Genomic DNA, 19,999 nt, shown 5'->3' with positions numbered 1-19,999 from the left:
CGCTGGACTGGGGTTCAAATCGTATCCAGACGACTGAAAAATGTTATCAAGACACTTACTTCACTCGGCTCTATGTTTTGTATATACCATTAGTGGAAATTTGGATGAGATAGCCGATAGCCTACCCAAAAATATTAGAACCATAGTTTGTTGAAACCACATAGATTAATGACTTGGCTAGCACATCGATCATTCATCAATTGACCTCTCGCATTACCTTCACCATAACTGCGATTACCTATTTACAATCGTCCGGTACAGAGTTATATCATCCAGAGAACTGTTGAGAAAAAGAAAATATATGAATGAAAGACCTTTGGGCGCAGCGTTACTACACACTTCAAACATTCAAACAAACCTCGGTAGCGCCACCGCTGATAGCCTTTCCGGCAATTGGGATCACTTCGCACCACCGTAAGGGCGCCACCTTTCCAACAATTAAGACAATCAATCCACCCGAACCAATCTGCCAATAACCGTTCAATAAGGTGGCCAACGACTTATCAGCTCGACTGATAACAGGCAAAGGGAAAAAGGGCTCCCGATTTCCCCGCCTCGGTCAAATGTTAAGTTGGTCAGTAATGTCATCGACGTGGATTCGTCGCCAGTGATTCGATTATCGTTACGCCAGTAGTTTACAGTGCCTGGTGTCGTGTTGATCGTGGAGGGGTTTTTCGGGTGGACAAACAACCTTCACATACGCGGCGATAAAGGCATCGTGGTCAAGATTTGGAATTTCAGCTTATCAGCTCACTGTGCGCGTTCTGCAGCCGCCGGTTGGGCCTTGTTTGTGGCTGGTACACAGCGTCTGGGTGATCTCGGTTCCTGCACAATCTCTCAATGGGATGCACTCGCCGCGTGTGTTCCAGTGATCGATGACGGCTTAATCAGTGGGTGAAGTGAGCGTTGGCAATTCGCAACGCACGCCTCATTGTACGTACGAATATCTTTGCCGGATTCAATGCCGTCCATTCAAGGACGGTCTGAAGGCTTGAAGAGAACCTTGAATGATCTCGAGCAGCGTACCGAATCGCGATGAATTCATTCAGCACCAGCTTTTGAGGACTTTCTTTCTGAAGTTGAATGAACAAAAAGCGACATTCATTCGTTACCCCCTTCCCACTAATGATGCAGCCTGCCTCACCCACCTCCCGAAAATGGCTCAATTTGGTGACAAACAAATTAGACTTGAGCACTTGAGATTTTGGCAGAGAGAGAGAGAAAAAAAACCGTGCAAAATGATCGATTTGCAGACTGACCACACACACGCGCGCACTGTTTAACGGGACGAGCACATGCTGTGCAGCATAAGCAATAAATCATCTACGGGGCCGCTGTTTGACGCTGTCGCCTTTTTGTCACCGTCCATCGCCGAGATCCATTCACCCGGGGCTGGTGTCCGCTGGCAGAGGGAAAGGTACTTGGGCACTCGAACCTGATGACAATCGTTTTCGGTTCTGTTTTTTTCCTCCTCCTTCTCTGCACAAAAACCACATTTTTACTTCACCGTTCGTGCAGGTTCGGAGTGGTGCTTTTTTACGTTTTCACCACCAACCATCCACCGGACCGGCTCACCGGATGGATGAAGAAGAAATCTTTCAAAGAAATTGTCACCATTACGGCATTGGCGTGGCGGATCGATTTTCGGTCCCTTGCTTGCAGCCGAGGGCTGCTCAAGTGGCCCAGAAGCGAATATGTGATTGAAGATGATTCCATCAATCGCAAACCGGCCGCATGATGGTGACAACGACGATGATGATGATGAGGTCGTTCCTTGCGGGGGTGGTACTGGGCTGCTTTTTTTGTATTTTTCCACATAGCATACGCATACGCACAATGTTTGATTTTGTAGCTGTAAGGAGAGCGCTCACAGCAAAAAGAAAAAAAAAACCGATAGCTCTCGATGTTTCGATTGGATATGAAAAATTGTGTACGACTATCGGGCTGGATCAGGAGGATGGTTGATATGGATTTGTGATTTGGAGAGGAATTGAGCTGGGCGTAGAAATCAGCCAAGTCATCGGTGTGCTATTTTCGAAATAGAAAGGTCCAAGGGTTTGTGGTTCAATTTGGTCAGATGATAGGTTGGAGATGTGCAACAACTTTGTAAGCTTTCCAACATTGTTTTTCGGGTTTAGTTTGCTTCCAGACGCTTAACATAGAACATCAATGAAGGGGATCTTTTAGGAATAAAATCGAATGCATTTTATACATTTCCGGAAGTTAGCTTTTTTGTCAAAGGATAAAGCATTAAGACCGTTTTGAGGAATTTAATGTTCCACTTCATGTTGTTAAAAGCTTGCAAATGATCAATAGTTTATAACTTCTTCTATCTTGGCCTAACGACCTCTTAAAGTCATGCCCGCCATTTCTGTCTTACTGGACTTAATGATACCTCTTATAGTTAGATAGTCTGTCTTTTCTATGGGGGAACGGCACAGATAAGATTTGAACCCTGGGTCAGCCGTATGAAGTGCGTCGTGGCTGTCGCATCTTCCGCCCAATAGGTTATAAACGATAGCCAAATATGTATAAAATAGTCCTTTTAGGTCTGTCGCACTTATCAATATGGAACACTCAAAGCTTCATGTAATATGCAGTAAATCATAAGCTTTTCTACACAAAGCTCTACCATAGTAACTGAATGATTTAACTAATTCACTACAAATACCAGACAATAAACAAAGAGATGTTGAGTTCTGGTGTCCCGTACCTGGAATATAGCATTTAAATTTTAGTTGAGTTAGCTAAAGCTGCCGATAGAATGACTATTTAGCTGTGCATGCAATTATGTCTAGGAAGTCTAAGACAATAGGATAAGATCTCTGGATTTTTTATTATTTAGTAAGACGGCAGGTAGCCGTATTATTAGCATCTCTCATTTTGATGACGTACTATAAACACAAGACACAACATCTCTGGATGTCAAAGCTAATTTTCTGGGGAATATGTGAGACATTTTTCGCGATTCTACAAGGTTTAATTTGCAAAAAATGAAAAATAAATCATAATTTCAAGAGAAGAGCAACATGCAATTCGAAATTGTATATTATCTTTTTCTTCTTCGTTGGCCTAACGACCTCTTAAGGTCATGCCTGCCTAGACTAGACTTAATGATACCGCGTAGTTGGATAGTCGGTCCTCACCGCGGGGGAACGATCCGGATGGGATTTCGAACACGGTCCTGTCGTATAAAGACCGACGCCGTATTCACCTCTACCTCCGGCCTTTGTATGTATTCACTGGATTCCATCACTTAGTTCAAATAAATATCATTATACCAGTTGTTTGGTGCTTCTCATGACATGGATGTCGTTTGACCTACCGATAACTTCTAAACGTTATTATAATGTAAAGTATATGTAATACTAAAGGTGTATTGAAGTCTAGTGTCATCCACAAGTTGAAAAGCCTTTCTTTTTTACAGAAAAAAAAGATATAATAAAATCTAGACTCAATAACCATCAATTCACTCAAAGATACGCGTATCTAACTGGCAGCCGCAGATCTAGTGAAATATATGTTAAGGGAAGACTATGTCCATCAGAGTTGAGTTTCTTCAAGATCTCGTGTTGCAGCGTCAAAGAAGGAAAAAAGATGTTAAAATGTTCATATTTATATTCGTTTATTCATAGAGGTATTGGGTCAATGGGACATCATTCGCCTTTTAAAATTCCTAAAAGACTGTTAAATAAATTGAGAAGCACTCTCTTATTCCATGAAAATGTAAGGCTATGATCATGGATGTTTCTGCCGCTTCTAAGGATAGTCGTTTTAAGTAATCAACTCCCAATTTCCTAAAAGACAAACTGTTCTCCTTTAATTCGATCTGCTCTGTCACCGATTGGAACAAGCCGATAACAAAACCCGCTCATTGCGCCCTATTAACCTTTGACTAATTTATAAAACATTATCAATGTTGGTCTACGCTAAGGACATGCATTGCCAGCTGTGAGCTCGGATAGCAAAGCCCTACCTCCGTATCTATCCGCACCCAGCTTACAAAACTAATTCCACCAACAATCTCTATCAGCCACAGCCTGCTCACCTGTACCATGTTCGTTGTTAAACACTTCCAGCCACGCTCAAGAAAACAAAACCATCTTGAACGATGCTTCCTTCACGACACGTTCTGCCGCCCAATGGCGACGTAATCAGGTCCACCGTACATGGCCACATGTCAGACGCAAGGTGTTGCCGGTCGAGGCAAGCCGGTGGAACGTGTGGCGCGTCCATCTTGGACGTGGCCTGATTTGCCGGCCTTATCTTAGCGTCCGGATCTGCGCGACCCTTTCGATGTAGGCGATGTTGGTTGTTGGCAGCGATAAATTAGCTTCGATCCTAATTTCGAAGAAGCGTCGACTGATCGGTTCCGACCGACCGAGGGTACCGAGTACCGATTCTCGGTGGTCAGTTCCTTTGTAGCAAGGCAACATCACGGACGATACCCGGTGGTCAGTTTTTGTTTTCTCTTTCGGCTTTTCCCTTTTGCATCCTTTTGCGCAAAACGAATCCTCAAGACGGCTGCATTTTTGTACAACTTTTTTCTCCTCAAAACACAAGCCGAAGTATTTTTTTTTGTTTCGGTTCTTTTGCTTTTCCACTACTAGCTGGACCACGGGCCGGACCGTGTGGTTTGAAGGATATCGAAAAAGGATAATTGAAAGGGATCGGCAGAAATGACGAGAAGCGGCGAGCGAGAGAGAGAGGGAGCTAAAGCACGGAAAAAAGGGAAAAAAGGGCGCGCAGAATCGAGTCGAAACATATGTTTAACAAGGGTCCCTTTGCGTCCCTTACCTGACCGACCATCACCATCGGCTCGAAGCATGTGCCGGTCAGAACCGGGGGTAAAAAAAGGGGGAAAACTGGTCAGCGCCATCCGGGATGATGGCTTTAAAGCGGGAATATGTTTCACTTTCTCTCGCGTGTTTTTGCTGACTGGACATGTTGTGTGTAGCGGACATTGCGGGTATTGGCGGCAGCCATGTTGCGTGCGTGTGTGCCAACGTTCGAGTGGGCAAGGGTAAGCGGGCAAGGGGCGAATGAGCAGTAGGGTGTCCTTCGAATAGTACAATAAAACCTTACGAAACTTACGCACAGTCCTTTCGTGTTGATCGTGAAAAGCGACGTCGACAAAAGGGGCTGATGCACGCGTTGGAAGAGGGATGCGCACATAACATCCGGTGGTGATATGGTGAATTCGAGCGAAAGGATGATACAGGGATGACCATGGTCATCTAACATGCGTTATATTTCATATAGCAGCAATGGTTCCCTATAAATCTACGAAGCTAAGCGAGTTAACTGGACGAAGAATGTACAGCTGACACAGTTGTCGTGTCGTGGAACGTTTACCGTATTTACGAATCGATGTTTTGGTGCATACGTTGAGTTGAATCTCGTCGATGAAGATGTTGACATGATCGACCAGGAGAGTCACAGCTTTTTTGGTAGCGTAATCCCTCGATGCACAGTCAAATTTTGACCTGGCGACTCGGTATGGAATGGGCCTCGAAATACGACCTAACGATTTGGTGAACCTGATGTGGATTGGTCCTGTCCCAATTTCGACCAATCTACTTACTCCAGCAAATTTGGGGTCTGTTTTCTACTGACAAACAGTATTCCTCTTCGTAGGATCGCCTAGACAGTGGCGCTGCTCTTCATAAGGCAGGACCAGGGCTCAAATCCTATCTGGGACGTTCTCCCGTAGTGAGGACTGACTATCAAACAACGCGGTATCATTAAGTCTAGCATCTTTTATTTTTGCTTATTTGACATAGGTTTGCGTATTTTTCGTCACTTTTTCATGCTTGCTGTCAAGATTTCCATTGGTTCTTTTCCTACTTATTCAAACTGCGACAGGCAAAATATATAGAAGACGTCGATGTCCTGATGATTAATAACTCTTTCCCTCTCGTTACCTGATTGCATCCGGAGCCCTATAATAACCGGCCGAATTCCCATGGTCCACGATCGGTTCATTCGTCTGCCTCCGAACGATTATCCTTTTCTGCGTACAATTTTCGCTTACGCATTCGGCCCTGTGGGAAACGCAAACACACTCCGAAACCGATTTTTCCAACCCGACGATTCGATCGTCTCCGGCAAAAGGGGTGGACGCAATGCAGTGTTAATAATCGAGAATGCGCTTTTTTTCGGGCCAAATACCTGAGCTGCAGAAAAGAAGGAGAAAAACGAGACTTTGATCCTTCAGTTACTCCTTGCAAGACCCGGGCAGAAGGGCGAGAGATAATCAACGAGTGCAGGATGTGTGCCGGGCAAAATATAAATCATTCTGGCCGGCCGGACGGACAAAAGGAGGACCTTTTGCGCACGCTGTTGCTCCGTCGCCCTGAAGACCTCTTCCTCGCAGACAATCATCCCGACGACGCAAGGGACAACTAGTTTTGCGTGGACCAGGTCGACCGTGTAGTTGTGTGCTCGTTTGCTCGAAAATTATAGATTGGAAACGCAACCCGAAACCTGTGGCGAAAGCAGATCGGCTGCACAGGCTGACCGATGCAATAAACTGTGCTCGATCACCAACACTAGCACAAACCCAGACCCAGTTTTGAGAATGCAAAAAAAAAACCCAGAGAACAGAAAGCAGACCAAACAAAACTGAGACACAACAAAAGGATTTCGTCCTCTAATGGAAGACGCTTTCGTCTGGAACAATGGAAAGGAGTGCAGCGAAACAAAAGGCCGCAAAGGCTCGATCTCGACGACGGGGTTAGATTCCACTTGTGGGATGCAATTTCAGTGAAAAATGGACAGTGGTACGATCCTGCTGGCAGTTCGAGTTACAGCAAGCCCGCAAACGCAATCGAGAGCTGTTTTGCAACACGTGGAAGGGATGATTTGATCTTTTGGCTGGAGCACGCTGCTGTTTTCCTGGAAGATATCCGGATCGTTTGTGAAGACGATCAACGGCCATTTGGCTGCTCGCATGAAGATGTTACTGAAGTGATGCTGTCTGGACGGGAAATTGGAAAAAGGGTCTGAAGAGTTCGTCCAGAAGCGGTAGTCACGGTTCCACAGTATCTGTCAAGCAGGATGCTCAGTTGGAGATGTATAGAAGAGTTTAATTATCAGGGTAAATACTGTTCAATACTGTTCTTCAACAATTTTTGTAATGAGTTTTCCAGGTGTTTGCTCAAAAGTTGCTCACACAGCTCGAAACATCCTTTCGGACCACAGAGGCGAAAGGAAAGCAATTTCTTTCGCAAACATGACTCCATAAGCTCGGGATCGTGGCGATCGTCAAGAACCGTTGTCCCAGACGCATCCCTTTTCTTTTGCTCCGTCTCGAGCTTCTCTAACCATTTGCCTAATCCTCTTAAGACAAGCCTTTCCAACAATGATCGCCAGCCGTTGCCACAAACGAACGTCTAATGAAGGTGTGCTCCGGTCCGGCCGACATTGTTCCTGCACGGAACGAGAACGGTGCCGGAGGGCTTAATTGCTTCCACCAAACTCTGGAAGCCCCCGAGCGTGCCGGCGATCGTGTCTTGGCAGATTCTGTCGGTGTTGTGTTACGCACAAAGAACTTTCGGAGGAAGATTTTCGGCCGGGTGCGAATCTTAATCTTTTCGTTCACCCATATTCAAAACGTGGCACACCTACCGGAACACCTTCCCGGCCTATGTATGCATGAAAGATGCTGATTGAAATCGATTTCGTCTTCTCTTTACGGCCAACAGTTGAAGGAGTAATTGAAGTTTTCAATTTATGCCGAAACTCCCGAACAAACACCCGATCCTGCAGTCTCGGAAGCCGATTCGATTCTAGGCTCTACCGGAACAGGTAAGTACGGGTCTTTCGCTTTGATTGCCGTTTTTCGTCAAAGGCAAAGAAAGGCGAAACCTTTTCATGTTTTCTTCCGCAAGCTAGCGAAGGATCAAGGTGCAGATGCAAGGTTCTTGCAAAAGGACCCACCACACCACCCGTCATCGGATGTCATTTTTGTGCATAACCTTACCGAACCTAAGCAGACCTCGGGGAAGGATCGGCCAGAAACAAAGACAATTTTTGCGGATTGTCTCAGTACGTTCTGCAATTATGGAGGGTTATGCTGGCGTAAATGGTGTTCGGGTTGGATATCCCCTTTCGCTGAAGGTTTTAGGGTAAATGGGTAAAAGGTGCAATTTTTGCGACACGGCAACCGGTGTCCTGCTGTGTAACTGGAACACATTGGCAAGAGATAAGGAACAGTTTGTCTAGGAATTGGAACGAAAAGAAGGATATGGTTTATGTCAGGAGTTTGAGTCTAGAATTTTGAGTTAAATGCTGCTCTCCTATGTAATGCAATACGGTGCACCGTTAAAATGCCATAATTATATTCAAACTGGAACTATGACTAAAGCTATGACCGCTACATTCTTTAAATATTCATTAGTGACAGCTAAAAATACTCAATCCTTGTTCAGTGTTGTCTTGAAAATAGCTAGTGACTTACGATCTTCTACTTTCAATGATGCAGCATCTACTTTCATGATGCTTAGCTTAGTCTTAAATTGTCCTGAGGATACTAAAAGCTTCTTTATTGATTAAATTTATAGTTTAAACGGTGAATAGATAGTTCCTGAGGGCTTGGCTTAATTATACGACACTCAATGTTAAATCACTCATAATAAACAATAACTCATTATTAGTCCCACTTATTTCTTTAGCAAACCTTTCATAAGCATAAAAATAACTCTTTCTCTCTTCTATTTTATAGACTTAATGGCTTAATAAGATTTGCCGGCTACTATCATTATTGATACCTGGAAGTAGTAAACGGGGAAGTCCTCAATATGGGGTTGCAAGAGGCATAATATCATAATAAATGATAAGTCATTTGATGTTATACTAAGAGCATCACAGAGACTGTCGATTAAGTAAAAATGGCTAAAATTGCTGGCAGTCTTGGACACGACTCGGCAATATACATAGAATCAACTCTACAGCCATAGACACTTCTACAGCCTGATGAAACTTATCGACAAAAAATACCTTCCGTGATCGAAGAAGCTGGGACTGTATAGAAAATGTATAGTCACAGTACTCACATACGCCTCTAAGACATCTGAAAATCTGTCCAAAACTGATGAAACCCTCGTTGATGCGTTCAACAGGAAGACGCTCAGAAGGATGTTTGACTCCGTATGTGTGGAGTGGAGCGATCCGGTGGCCGAAGCGACAACGACACTGAACTTCACACGGCAGGACCGGGGTTCAAATCCTTTCCAGATCGCCTCTCAGTACGCAGGACTTACTACATTGCTACGGGTAAAATCATGTCATAGAATGTCACAAACGGCAGGCCGAACCCTTTCGAGGATGTAGTTCCAAGGAAGAAGAAGAAGAAGATTTGTGGAAGGATAATCGCTCCACAGTGCAGTGAATTAAACTTGCCGTGCTGCGATGAGCTGATCATGTCATCAGAATGACACCGAACGACTAAGCTCCTAAAGTCCTCATCTACACGGAGAGAGGAGGCTTTGTAGACCAAAACTGAGATTGAGGAGGGCCGAGATAATGGATTATCAGACGACGGAGATAAAACTTCTCTGCTTATTCAAAGTAATACATTATTTAATCTTTTTATTATTTATCTATGTGTAGCCAATGCTATAATAAATTATTTTTTAAAGTCGTAACTTACAAATAGTAAAATGAATTTGGTAAACCATGAAACAAACCAAACAGCTCATTGAGACTTCCCCTTAAATGCATCTGGTGTTGTCTAAATAAAAAAAGTTCTAGATCTCAATGAAATAAACCCGATTTACTGTTTGCTTAAAACTGACAGCCTTGTCACTTTCAAAGATCATTTAAATTGAGTCCAAAACCACTTGCCGCTCAGAATATCACGCTCAGGCTGATATGATCCCGTAACTTTCTATTTACAGTAACTCGATCCAAACGAGAGCACAACAGTAAGATTTAGGACAGTGCTTTAAGCTGTCAAACTGTTGCTTGCTTCACACAAACGTGCCCATATGCATGGTGCAACATTACCCGAAAGTGAATCGATTGAACCGGAAACGTTTAACCGGGCTAGTAGAGCATCCTCCCACAAACGCGGTCCGTCCGTCCGTTACGGTTCGCACTGTTCTCGCATTACGTACCACTGCCACCGGGCAATGGAAATGAAGCGGCGTAGGTTGACAGTTTGCTAAACTCGTTAAAACTGAAGCACCACTCGATCGTGGCCTAGAGATCCATCTCTAAGGAACTCTGAGGATGAACAAAAACAAAACCAAGCTAAAGGATGTTTGGACAAAACATGGTTGGTTCGCGATCCGTTTTTAGCCTCTCCAAACCGAAGAGAAAAAAAAGCATCCATCCCATTCGCGTCGAATTTCATCGGAAGCATTGCTGCGTTTCGCTTGTGAAAAGTGTCCCGAGCAATAATAAACACTCAAACATCCCGGGTCTTTCGGGTCGCTTGGCCGGAAAACACTTGGTCAACTTGGCTGTTGCACTGGCCGTTTTGAGCTTGACTCTGGTGCGACTGTTCGGTAAGACTGTTGGCTGCCCTGAGTGCATTGCGTCGGTTCCCATGGTCAACGTGGCACGCTTGGCTGGCAGGAGAGGATACAAGGTCCAGTACCTGCTAGAGTTCGACGCAGACTTGAAAGGTTTATACATGCTCCGTACGATCCCTGGGAACTCCGCTTCCGCTGTTTTGTTGCGCGTATGGTTTTGTTGCAAAGTTCCATTGTAACTGGTCGAATTACTCGGTTTGGAGGAGTTCCTTTACCGGGTTGATGGAGATTAATGCCAAAACTCCTTAGACTTTTTTTTCCCCTTCAAACATTCCCAAAAATCCCCTTTAGCTCAGCTCGCCCAGTAAGCCACTGGCGAACTTGATTGGCAGGTTTCGGTGGAAGGTGTTCAAAGGAAAGCCGATGGTCCGGTGCTGTGAGGTGTCGGGGATCCTTCCGACACGGTTTTTGGTTAGGAAAATCGCATCGCCTGTACCGGCACTGGGTGCTCGCGCTCAATTCTGCTCTCAATTAATTAACCTTTCCCGTGATCATTAGACCGAACCGAGCGAACTCCGGGCCATTTTGGCCAGTCGGCAGGAGGCGGAAGCCAATATATCCGCATCCTTTTGTCCTAAGCCGGGTTTGCTAGCTAGAGGCAGGTACATTGGGTAGGAACGAATTTCCCGGAACGCATACCTCGTATCAGACGCCAGTTGCGTACCCAACACGCCGAAGAGGTTATTCAACATGGTTATGACCTGCAGTTTGTAAATTAAATTACGGCCACAAAAAAAAAACATAGCCAAAAAAAAACAACGTTCTCAAACTGACCCTACTGGCCATAAGGTCCAAAGGATGGCACGAAACAAAGGCGAGAGATATTCGACGCTCTGGACCTTTGGATGGTTAGGAGGTCAACAACAACAAAAAAACACATCATTAATATCCTTTATGACCAGCCGAACTTGCCCGGGGCTGATAGCTCTCACACTCCGGGAGCCCTTTCACGAGCGATTCCTTCCAGTGGCTACCGTTTCGCGAAACAGTGAAAGCGCCGCCAAATGGGATTTTTCTTCATATTTTCACACAATTTTTCATCCCGTTCGTGAGATCGATCGATCGAGCGGGTCGATGATAAGCGGGATCTCGTCAGAGTTTTTGGGCCAGAACGAATGGTTGAAAAATGATGCCGGTGAGAAAGCGCCTTTCGACGATTTGCGTTCCCAAGCAGAAGTATTGTTGTTTTGTGGATGAAACAATGAGCAGAAGGTGTTTTTAAAAGCATGCATTTATGCTCGGCTGTTGGCGCTGTGAATATCTCGTGGTATGATTTTAGTAGTCCTGGGATCATCTATCTCCGGCACGACCAATGTTCCAGCGGGCATACTAGGATCTTTGTTATACCTAACTATATTGACTAGGCTGCCAACTAGTCGTGTTGCTTACTTCAGGTACATAATTTGAATGAAACTAAAACTCAGATTCTGAGTAAATGGAATCTCTGGTTCGGAACCGTTCGGAATCGTCTTGAATCGTTTAAACGGAATCATAGTCGGCCAGTATTAGGTCAGTACAAAAGGGATCATAAAAGAGCGTTTAGATTGTGCCAATACTTCACTATACTGTAGTGCATTGCAGTCGCTTCATTTGCGAGAAAGCGCTGTCCTCTGGTGTACGACTACACCTTAAACGGTTCTACCATTGTTCGCAAAAGCTGTATCACGGATTTAGGAGCACTCCTCGATGAGAAGTTGAGCTTCCACGAACAGCTCGAACACGCCATCTCCAAGGGCAACCAGCTGATGGGTTTGCTTGAGCAACTAGCTCGCCACTTCACGGACCCGGCCTCCATCAAGACGCTCTACTGCTCCTTGGTTCGATCGGTGCTGAAGTTTGCCTCGATTGTTTAGTGGCCATGTGCTGCACGGCCCATGGCCCGCTTGGAATACGTCCATTGCAAATTCATCCAGTTTGCTTTGCGCTTCCGGAGAGTTCAAGTGGACTACGACGCTCGCTGTGCGCTTTTGGGTATCGAGTTGCTGAACCAGAGAAACTGCAACGCCCCGAGATTTGGACTACCGGATCGACTTCCAAACACTACTCTCTGGGCTCAACTTATACGCCCCAACCAGGCCGCTTCGCCCAAGGACGCTGCTTGACGCAGAGGATCGCCGAACCCGTTTTGGCGACATTTTAAAACGCGATGCCCTTTTAATTGGTATTCGAGCCGTCCGTCCTCATAACTGTTAAGTGTCTTAGCAATCAGGCTTCAAAGGGGCCCTGCGTGGCCCGCTGAATTATTACAGCAATAAACAATAAATACTGGAACGATGGTCATGTCATTAACCTACCACCGAACAACTATACTCAGAAATCAATTGCAAGCGTAGGACTTCTCCAAAAGGACTTAAAAAGGAGATTGAGAAGATTTTTTAGCCATTTTAAACCACGAACTTGTTGTGCTGTAGCTTAAAGGCTTCATCTTCGATTGGCGTTAAAGCCCATTCCTCCTGCACCTGTACCTATACCACCTTCCACCCATAAATAACATCCCTTTCACACTCCATAAACCGTTCGCACCATTCGATTGAGTTGAGGTGACGATTAACGCACAACGAGTTCCGCCAAAAAACGTGAGGCGTTCCGAAGTCAATAAAAATGATTTACAGTGCTGGCGGGGGACACCAAAGGGACACACCACACACACCGACAAACTTAAGGTGTTTCAACTCCTCGTCGAATGGGTATATTTATCAAACATCCGCCAAAAAAAAGGTGATAAAGGCGTGTGCGTAACCCGTCGGCGCTATTCCCTTTCGGTTTCGATGGCCTCCAGAAAAAAAAGTATCGATTGTTGGGTTTCGGTGTGGTTAAGATTCTTCTTCCCTTCAGTAATCGACACCCCGTTCCAATCTCTTGCAAGAAAACGATCGCATCGCCCAATCCGGGTGCTACAGGTCGTTTTATTTATCGTGGCTTTCCGAAAGGGAGGACCCGCCCGAAAGCAAAAGGATAATCATAAATCGGCAAAACATCGGCTTCGACGCCGAAAAAGGCGACTTCAAAGCGGTACGATGGGAAGAAGGGAGGAATAAGCGGTTCGATACACCTCCATCGCTAAAAAGGACACAATCAAACCAACCAAACACCTACTCCCAATCGTCGAATGACGTAGCCATTCGAGGTATGATCCTTTCGTTGGATTTAGAATCATTTATATCGGCACACACACAATGGCAATCGAGCAGATCGGACCCGTTTGTTGAATGGGAAGCAATGATCGCAACAAATCTTCAATATCACCTCCTCATCCGGGATAAGGAACACCCCGTTCCGTCATCCATTGTTGCCATTTTGCAATAAAAAAATTGCGTGTTTCCAATTTCGAACCCCTTTCTCAGTGTGATGATGATGATCGAACCCGTTTCCCAGGTCCCAGGTCGTCACGGACACAAAACACTGACAAAGAGCGCATTACCAGTCAGCATCCCAACGAGATGGGAAAATAATCCTTTCCTGGGCAATGGGAAAAATCAGAGAGAGAGAGTGAGAGAAACCTGCGCACAACGGATTGAGGTAGGCACCTTGCAAACCAACGCACATCATCGACCCATAATCGACCACGGTCCCGAAGTCCGTGGTCCTAAAATGGCAACTTGATTTACGTTTTTTTTCACACGCATCCCTTCCATCTACCTGTATCTGTGTTCTTCTTTTTTTCATCTCACTGTCGGGAGATTTACCCTTTTACAATGGTTTCCTTTTGCAGTATCCCTTTCTGTTCCTCAAACCTTTTTTTTATTTCTCTTTTGGCACAATGAAACCAAACATTCCTGAAGCCATTTCGCTAGCATCTTCTGATCCTCACTCTCTTTCGTTATACAACCGAGCATTGATGGGTTAAGCAACGGTTACCCTATCCGAGCAATTTATCTTCTTGTGAACACCGCCAAAAAAAAAGCACAGGACGCCTTTTGCGATCGATTTTGCTTCTTAGAGCGATCAGGGTAAAGCTTTACAGAGGAATGGTTAGGATAAAGGCTTCGAGGTTGTCCCTTTGATTCCCGTGCCCCAGTGGAATGTGACGGTAAGGTGTTGTACGTTAAGGTGTTGCGTTCGATTATTTGTCGTGTGAAACGAGCCTTAAAAATGTGGATGGGTTTACAGTTGATAAAAAGAATTCAATCATAGGTATATGGGGGGAAAAAAGGATAAAGGTGCCTTAGTCAATTGTACGTGTGAGATAAATTGTGATCGGTTTCGGTCCTGTTGGTAACGAAATGGATTGTCACCATCAAGGGTAACACCGGGATTCTCGTTTGCAGGTATGTCACAACAAATAAATGTGTGTGGGGAAAACAAACTGTTTGGCTTTTATTTGGGAATGGAGAAGCAGCCTCATACAAGAATGTAGAATGTTGTGAAAGGTAAACTTCTCGTCAATAGTGTGATAGTCGTTTGATATGATCTGGTGTAGACGTGTAGATCACTGTAATATTTAGTATGAAGATAAGGAGCAGCTATTAACAGTTGACTTTTCTACCTTTTCATCTAAAGAATTGCATCTGCTGATACGGGCAGACCTAGCTACGTACATAAGCAGAGGGACAGCAAGAGGTTCTCAAAGTTTCAAAGTCTTTGTATAAGTTAGTTGGTCTCATATTGATAGAGTATTAGTAAACACATTTCTCAGCTATCACCACCAGGCATCAAGTCTTCAAAACTGTACTGCAAAAAATGACCTGGAAGATTCTTCAATATCCTTAATAATTAGTGGATCTAAGATGTATACCTTATACTATGCTAACTCACCGACCTGCTACAACTCACCAACCACCAGCTCCCTCCAATTATCACTGCACTCCTGCCATAGACCGGGAACTAAAACGCGCTCTCTCTCTCTGGGGAACCGGAAAAAGCAGCCACAGTCAGCACCATCATCACAGCTTCCCAAACGAATCCATTAATCGGGAGTCGACCAGTTGGAGGATCCATTCTAGCCTCGACTACTGCGCTATCAAGCTTCCTAACCATACATCAGTCTTTTCAGGCGAAGCTATAGCTATCTAACCTTGTTGCCGATGAATGACTTCAGGAGTTACTTTTGGAGGCCTCTCTAAAGACCCCCACATCCAGCTCTTTAGTGACATCTCTTTATCGCCTGCAATAGTTTTTGATTGGATTCTTGGTTATTCCGGAATCGACGGAAACAAGAAAATTGACTGACTGGCCAACGAAGGTCAGTTCCGTCCAGGCGAATCACACAGCACATTTTCACGCCGAGACGCCATCCACTTCACTAATGCAATAGTTGCCCTACGCTGGAACACCACCAGGCACAAATTAGACCTTTCCTCAGAACTCCACTCCATCAAGCACAACCCTGCATCCAGGGATTCCTGTCACATCCAACGAGTCCTGTTCTGCCTTCGCATTGGTCACAACCGCAGAGGCGGATCAACCTTGGAGCGGAAGGAACGGACACTCGGGGTCTCGTCGGTCAGGGACCTCCTAACCCACCACTGCACACCCGTCTGGCGCACTCCTACCTTCTCGACAGTACCAGTTCACCACTTTGCAGCTCCTGTGGCATTGACATTACAGTCCGCCATATCCTTACCGATCGCCATGGATACGCTACACACCGATTCACCTACCAACTTGATACCGATCTAGTCATCATACGCATTTCACCCGAGAAACAACAGCAGAACCGCCTCATTCGATTTGTGCTCATCAGTAACTCGTACCGAGAGATTTTAAGAGAAAGCACAATAGCTATCTTTACACGAGTCATACACGCAATCGTTAACCCATACTCGCAATAGTGATAGCAGATTTGTAACCAAAGGCACAGTAGAATTCCTGCTGCCTTAAAAAATCAGGTTAGCAGCACAATATTAGACCATCAATCTGGTCTTTATACCTGACTCCAACGCTTATGTTTTATCATACTAGATCGCATGCAGAGCATGTGGGAGGCGGACGAACTCGGGCGATTCCTCTTCTCGATCTCTCTGCAAGTGTCCCTGCGGCCTTGGTTCGGTGGGCTCTTTGTGGACCGGTCATTCATACGCATGATGTCTCGACTTATGTCGAATCATTTCGCGTTGAATGCTCATCTGCAGCGTATAACTCTGGCACAGACGAAGGTGTGTGGCTGCGGTGACGGATTTCGCGATGTGGATCACCTTCTGTGGTCCTGCGTGGAGTTTGAAACCGCAAGACCCTTCTTGTTGGGCGCAGTCGAGAGCATCGGCAGACGAACGGGTATAGCAATAAGAGAAGTGTTGGCGACTACGGACCTCTAGGGACAACAGTCTTATCCTTTGATTCCGCGTCCCTATTATCCTTTCAAACCATATCCGCCATTCCTTTTTTGTTATTCGTAGTGATGTCTTTGTCTTAAATGTTTTTGTAATGCCACGGGTGATCCGTTGACGGAGCAATGAAGCACGGGCTCAATGACAGCGTTGTCGTGAAAAGAGGGGCAGACTTTATGCAACAGTGTTTTTCATCCCAGTCCAGCCTTGATGGAACGAGCTCGGCCGTTCTGGCGTTGGGTTCGGAGGTGGTCGGCGAGTTCAATATCGTGCTTAGCAGAGACTCTGCTCTGTTTGGTTATTGTTTCAGCCCCGATAGTCGGCAGGGCGATGTCCAATTCCGATCCGCCGCCTCCAAATCCAGCCATCATAAAAATAAAAACAGTAATAGAACCGGATCCAGATAACGAACATCTCCATCATCTACACCAACTACAACACGGCAACTATCTGGATACAAACCCCGCAACTACCTCACACTCTCAACCGAGCATGCCCGGGATAAGGCAGATAACAGGGAGGAAATGCCTTGTTAAAATTTTTGAATTTGTAATAGTCAACACAGGCGGTGTTGACAATACGGCCTCGAGTCGTAATGCTGGAAATATAAATAAAATAAGATTTTAATCCATTTTAAGCCAGAGTTTCGAGCCGTGCAATTACTTCAACTACTATTTGAGTATTCCGTAGGTGCCATGCTTTGCCACTGAATGAGAAAACTGCATTGTCTGATATGTTGCTAGTGTCAGATGCTTTCATAATTTGAACGCGTCTATCGGTAGCTTTAAAATATTCTGAAGTTTTAAACATCCACAAGTACTTCATATACTCTCATGAAGTAGCATTTTACAGATTATGGTATGATATGCTACAATCGTTTTGTATTGTGGTGCTATGTTGGTTAATGATTTTCAAGCCATCCTGCGAATGCAATGCTCCTTGAAAATTTACATAAAGCTCATGGCATAAAAATGAAATTCTAGACTGATATAGTTCGATAAATGTGTACAACAATAAATACCCTTCCGGTAATAGCTTCTTAAGCAATTCTGCAGTGCTTATCACATTGGCTTTCATTAACAATCTCTCTTCAAACCATCCAAGAGAGTAGCTTCAAATTAGGATAATAAGTAAAACTCAACTTTATTCGGCTTGCTCTTTACATATTTCATGTATTTTTTTAACATATTTCTTAACAATTGCAAGCTTAAAATCGAACATCCACATTAAATCACAGGCCGTCTTTACATTCGTTTTCCGGTTCCGTTCATTGCAACGACATGTAAGGGTGGGTTTTAAAACAATCCATGAAAAAACGAACCCCAAAAAAAATCCGATTTGTTTGCACCAACACCATACACTCTTCATCCCGCAATTTTACCATAAACCACCGAGCACCACCGATACGACAATCTTAAATTTCAATGGTGACCTTTTTCTCTTTTTGTTACCAACTTTTAGCTGCTGTGGTTTCACTTTCGCGTCATCCGAGTGGTGGTGGTTACTGCGTGTAATGGACCAGCGTGACAGTTTGCTACCGTTTCGGTCCGATTTCCGGTCGATGCAAAGCAGCATTTCCTGCCCGGCCCATTTAATGCAAAAAAGCCGAGCAAAAGAGAGAGGGAGAGAGAGAGAGAGGAAATCGCCATCAAATAACACTACACAGTGGATACGAACAGTAAGAGCACAGGGCCCTTCGAACACAGATACTCGACAGCATGCTCGATTTCGATTACGGTGTTGCAGTCTAAAGTGCATGGCGCAGCACGACGTCCCTGACGGAACGCGGAAGGAATTCGGACCGGTTGGCGATAGTGTTCAGCTGTGTAGCTTATTGCATACCGAAGGGCCAAAGAAAAAAACGTTCGAGTGCGCATTATGGAGTTTCCCTTTCATTCGTGGCTGCGGGTTGTTCACCGGGGGCCTGACTCATACGGGGGGAAGTTATTTCCTACCGATAATGTTATATTTGTAACCGTTTCAGGAGGTTTTTTTGTAGCTCGTTGGTGGCTGCTTTATCGCCACTTAATGTCTCTGCAATCGCTGGGTTTTATATTGTGGCCACAAAATATATGGATATGCGGTAGGACGGATAGCATGCTGAGCAACTTGAACGGGCTCAGCCATTGAGGGACCTATAAGCTTTTAGAATAGTTTTAGAATTATTCAGACAAAGACTACTTCCATCTTCTTTTCGATATTAAACCTTACCTTATAAGTATTCCTCAAATAATTATATCAAATGAGATCTTGAAAGTTATCGTATAGATCGTGAGAAAACTATAAACTTATTATCCTTTCATCTCATTACAAAACGAAATTGAACATGAGATGGGAGTACGGTGTCCTCAGAAACTAAAGCCGTCTCTCCTCTCAGGACGCTCGATTCCCATCGCTTCGAACGTTTATCCGATCATTTAGATTTAATTATCGTTCCCAACAGCCTTTCTGCAGAAGGCGTCCAGAAGTTCCCGGAATCTGCCAGGATCTCGTCTCATTGATGAAACTCACCAGCAGCAGTAAACCGATCCGCCGGAGCGATTCATTCACAAAAATCCAGCATCCTTCCAGCAGCAGAAACGTTTGTAATCGAATACGCCACAAATAAAACCACACGTAACATGAGCCGGCCAGTCCGGTTCGTGTGTTGCCCACAGTACGAAAGGACACACAAGCTCCTATGCAAGTGAGTTGCATCCGCCTCTTTATTCTACCTTTCACTTTCAGGACCAAACTTTCTTCTCGCTTTCTTCTGCTGTGGGTGAGCAAAAACTGTCCTGCAAGCGTATTGTCCATTTGTTGATTCTTTTTTTTTAGTATTTGTCCTAAGCAACAAGAGAGAAAAAAAAGCTCAGTTCAAATATCCTTTCCATTGCGAAAGGCTCACCATAAAACCCAAATCACGATCCGATTCGACACACAAAAGGGCGCACAGGGTTTTGATTCCGCTCAAATAAAAACCACAAACGACGTAAACCGAGCGCCAATTTCCTTTCGCAGCAGCAGCGCTGTCCGGATTTCACTTTTGTTTGGAAACAGAAAGTTTTTCCGTCGCTGCTTAAATGGCAGGAAACGATATTTGAAGGTTGGGCAGCAAGCGTTCGATTTCACTTTCGCTCGAGATGGAAAGTTTGAACGGTGCTGGCCGTTGAGATTTAGGTTTTGATGGTGGAAGTCCTTTCCGGGTTGTGGGTT

General features: G+C 44.9%; 1 protein-coding gene across 2 annotated transcripts in view; it reads right to left on the bottom strand.

The window, feature by feature from the left end:
• Window positions 1-19,999, bottom strand: part of LOC118505887 — a 119,484-nt gene that overhangs the window by 38,907 nt on the left and 60,578 nt on the right. The window contains exon 3 of one of the 2 annotated variants that reach the window (XM_036042333.1): window positions 5,279-6,176. The exons of the other annotated variant lie outside the window; for it this stretch is intronic. Coding sequence (XP_035898226.1) covers window positions 6,031-6,176 — 146 coding nt within the window. The 3' untranslated portion in view covers window positions 5,279-6,030. Of the gene's footprint in view, window positions 1-5,278; window positions 6,177-19,999 lie in introns of those variants that run through there. 2 annotated transcript variants of the gene reach the window in all.

This window comes from Anopheles stephensi, chromosome 2, assembly GCF_013141755.1.
Source record: "Anopheles stephensi strain Indian chromosome 2, UCI_ANSTEP_V1.0, whole genome shotgun sequence".
Classification (NCBI taxonomy): domain Eukaryota; kingdom Metazoa; phylum Arthropoda; class Insecta; order Diptera; family Culicidae; genus Anopheles; species Anopheles stephensi.
Note: the sequence above shows the minus strand (reverse complement) of the source record. Positions and strands in the feature narration are given on the sequence as shown.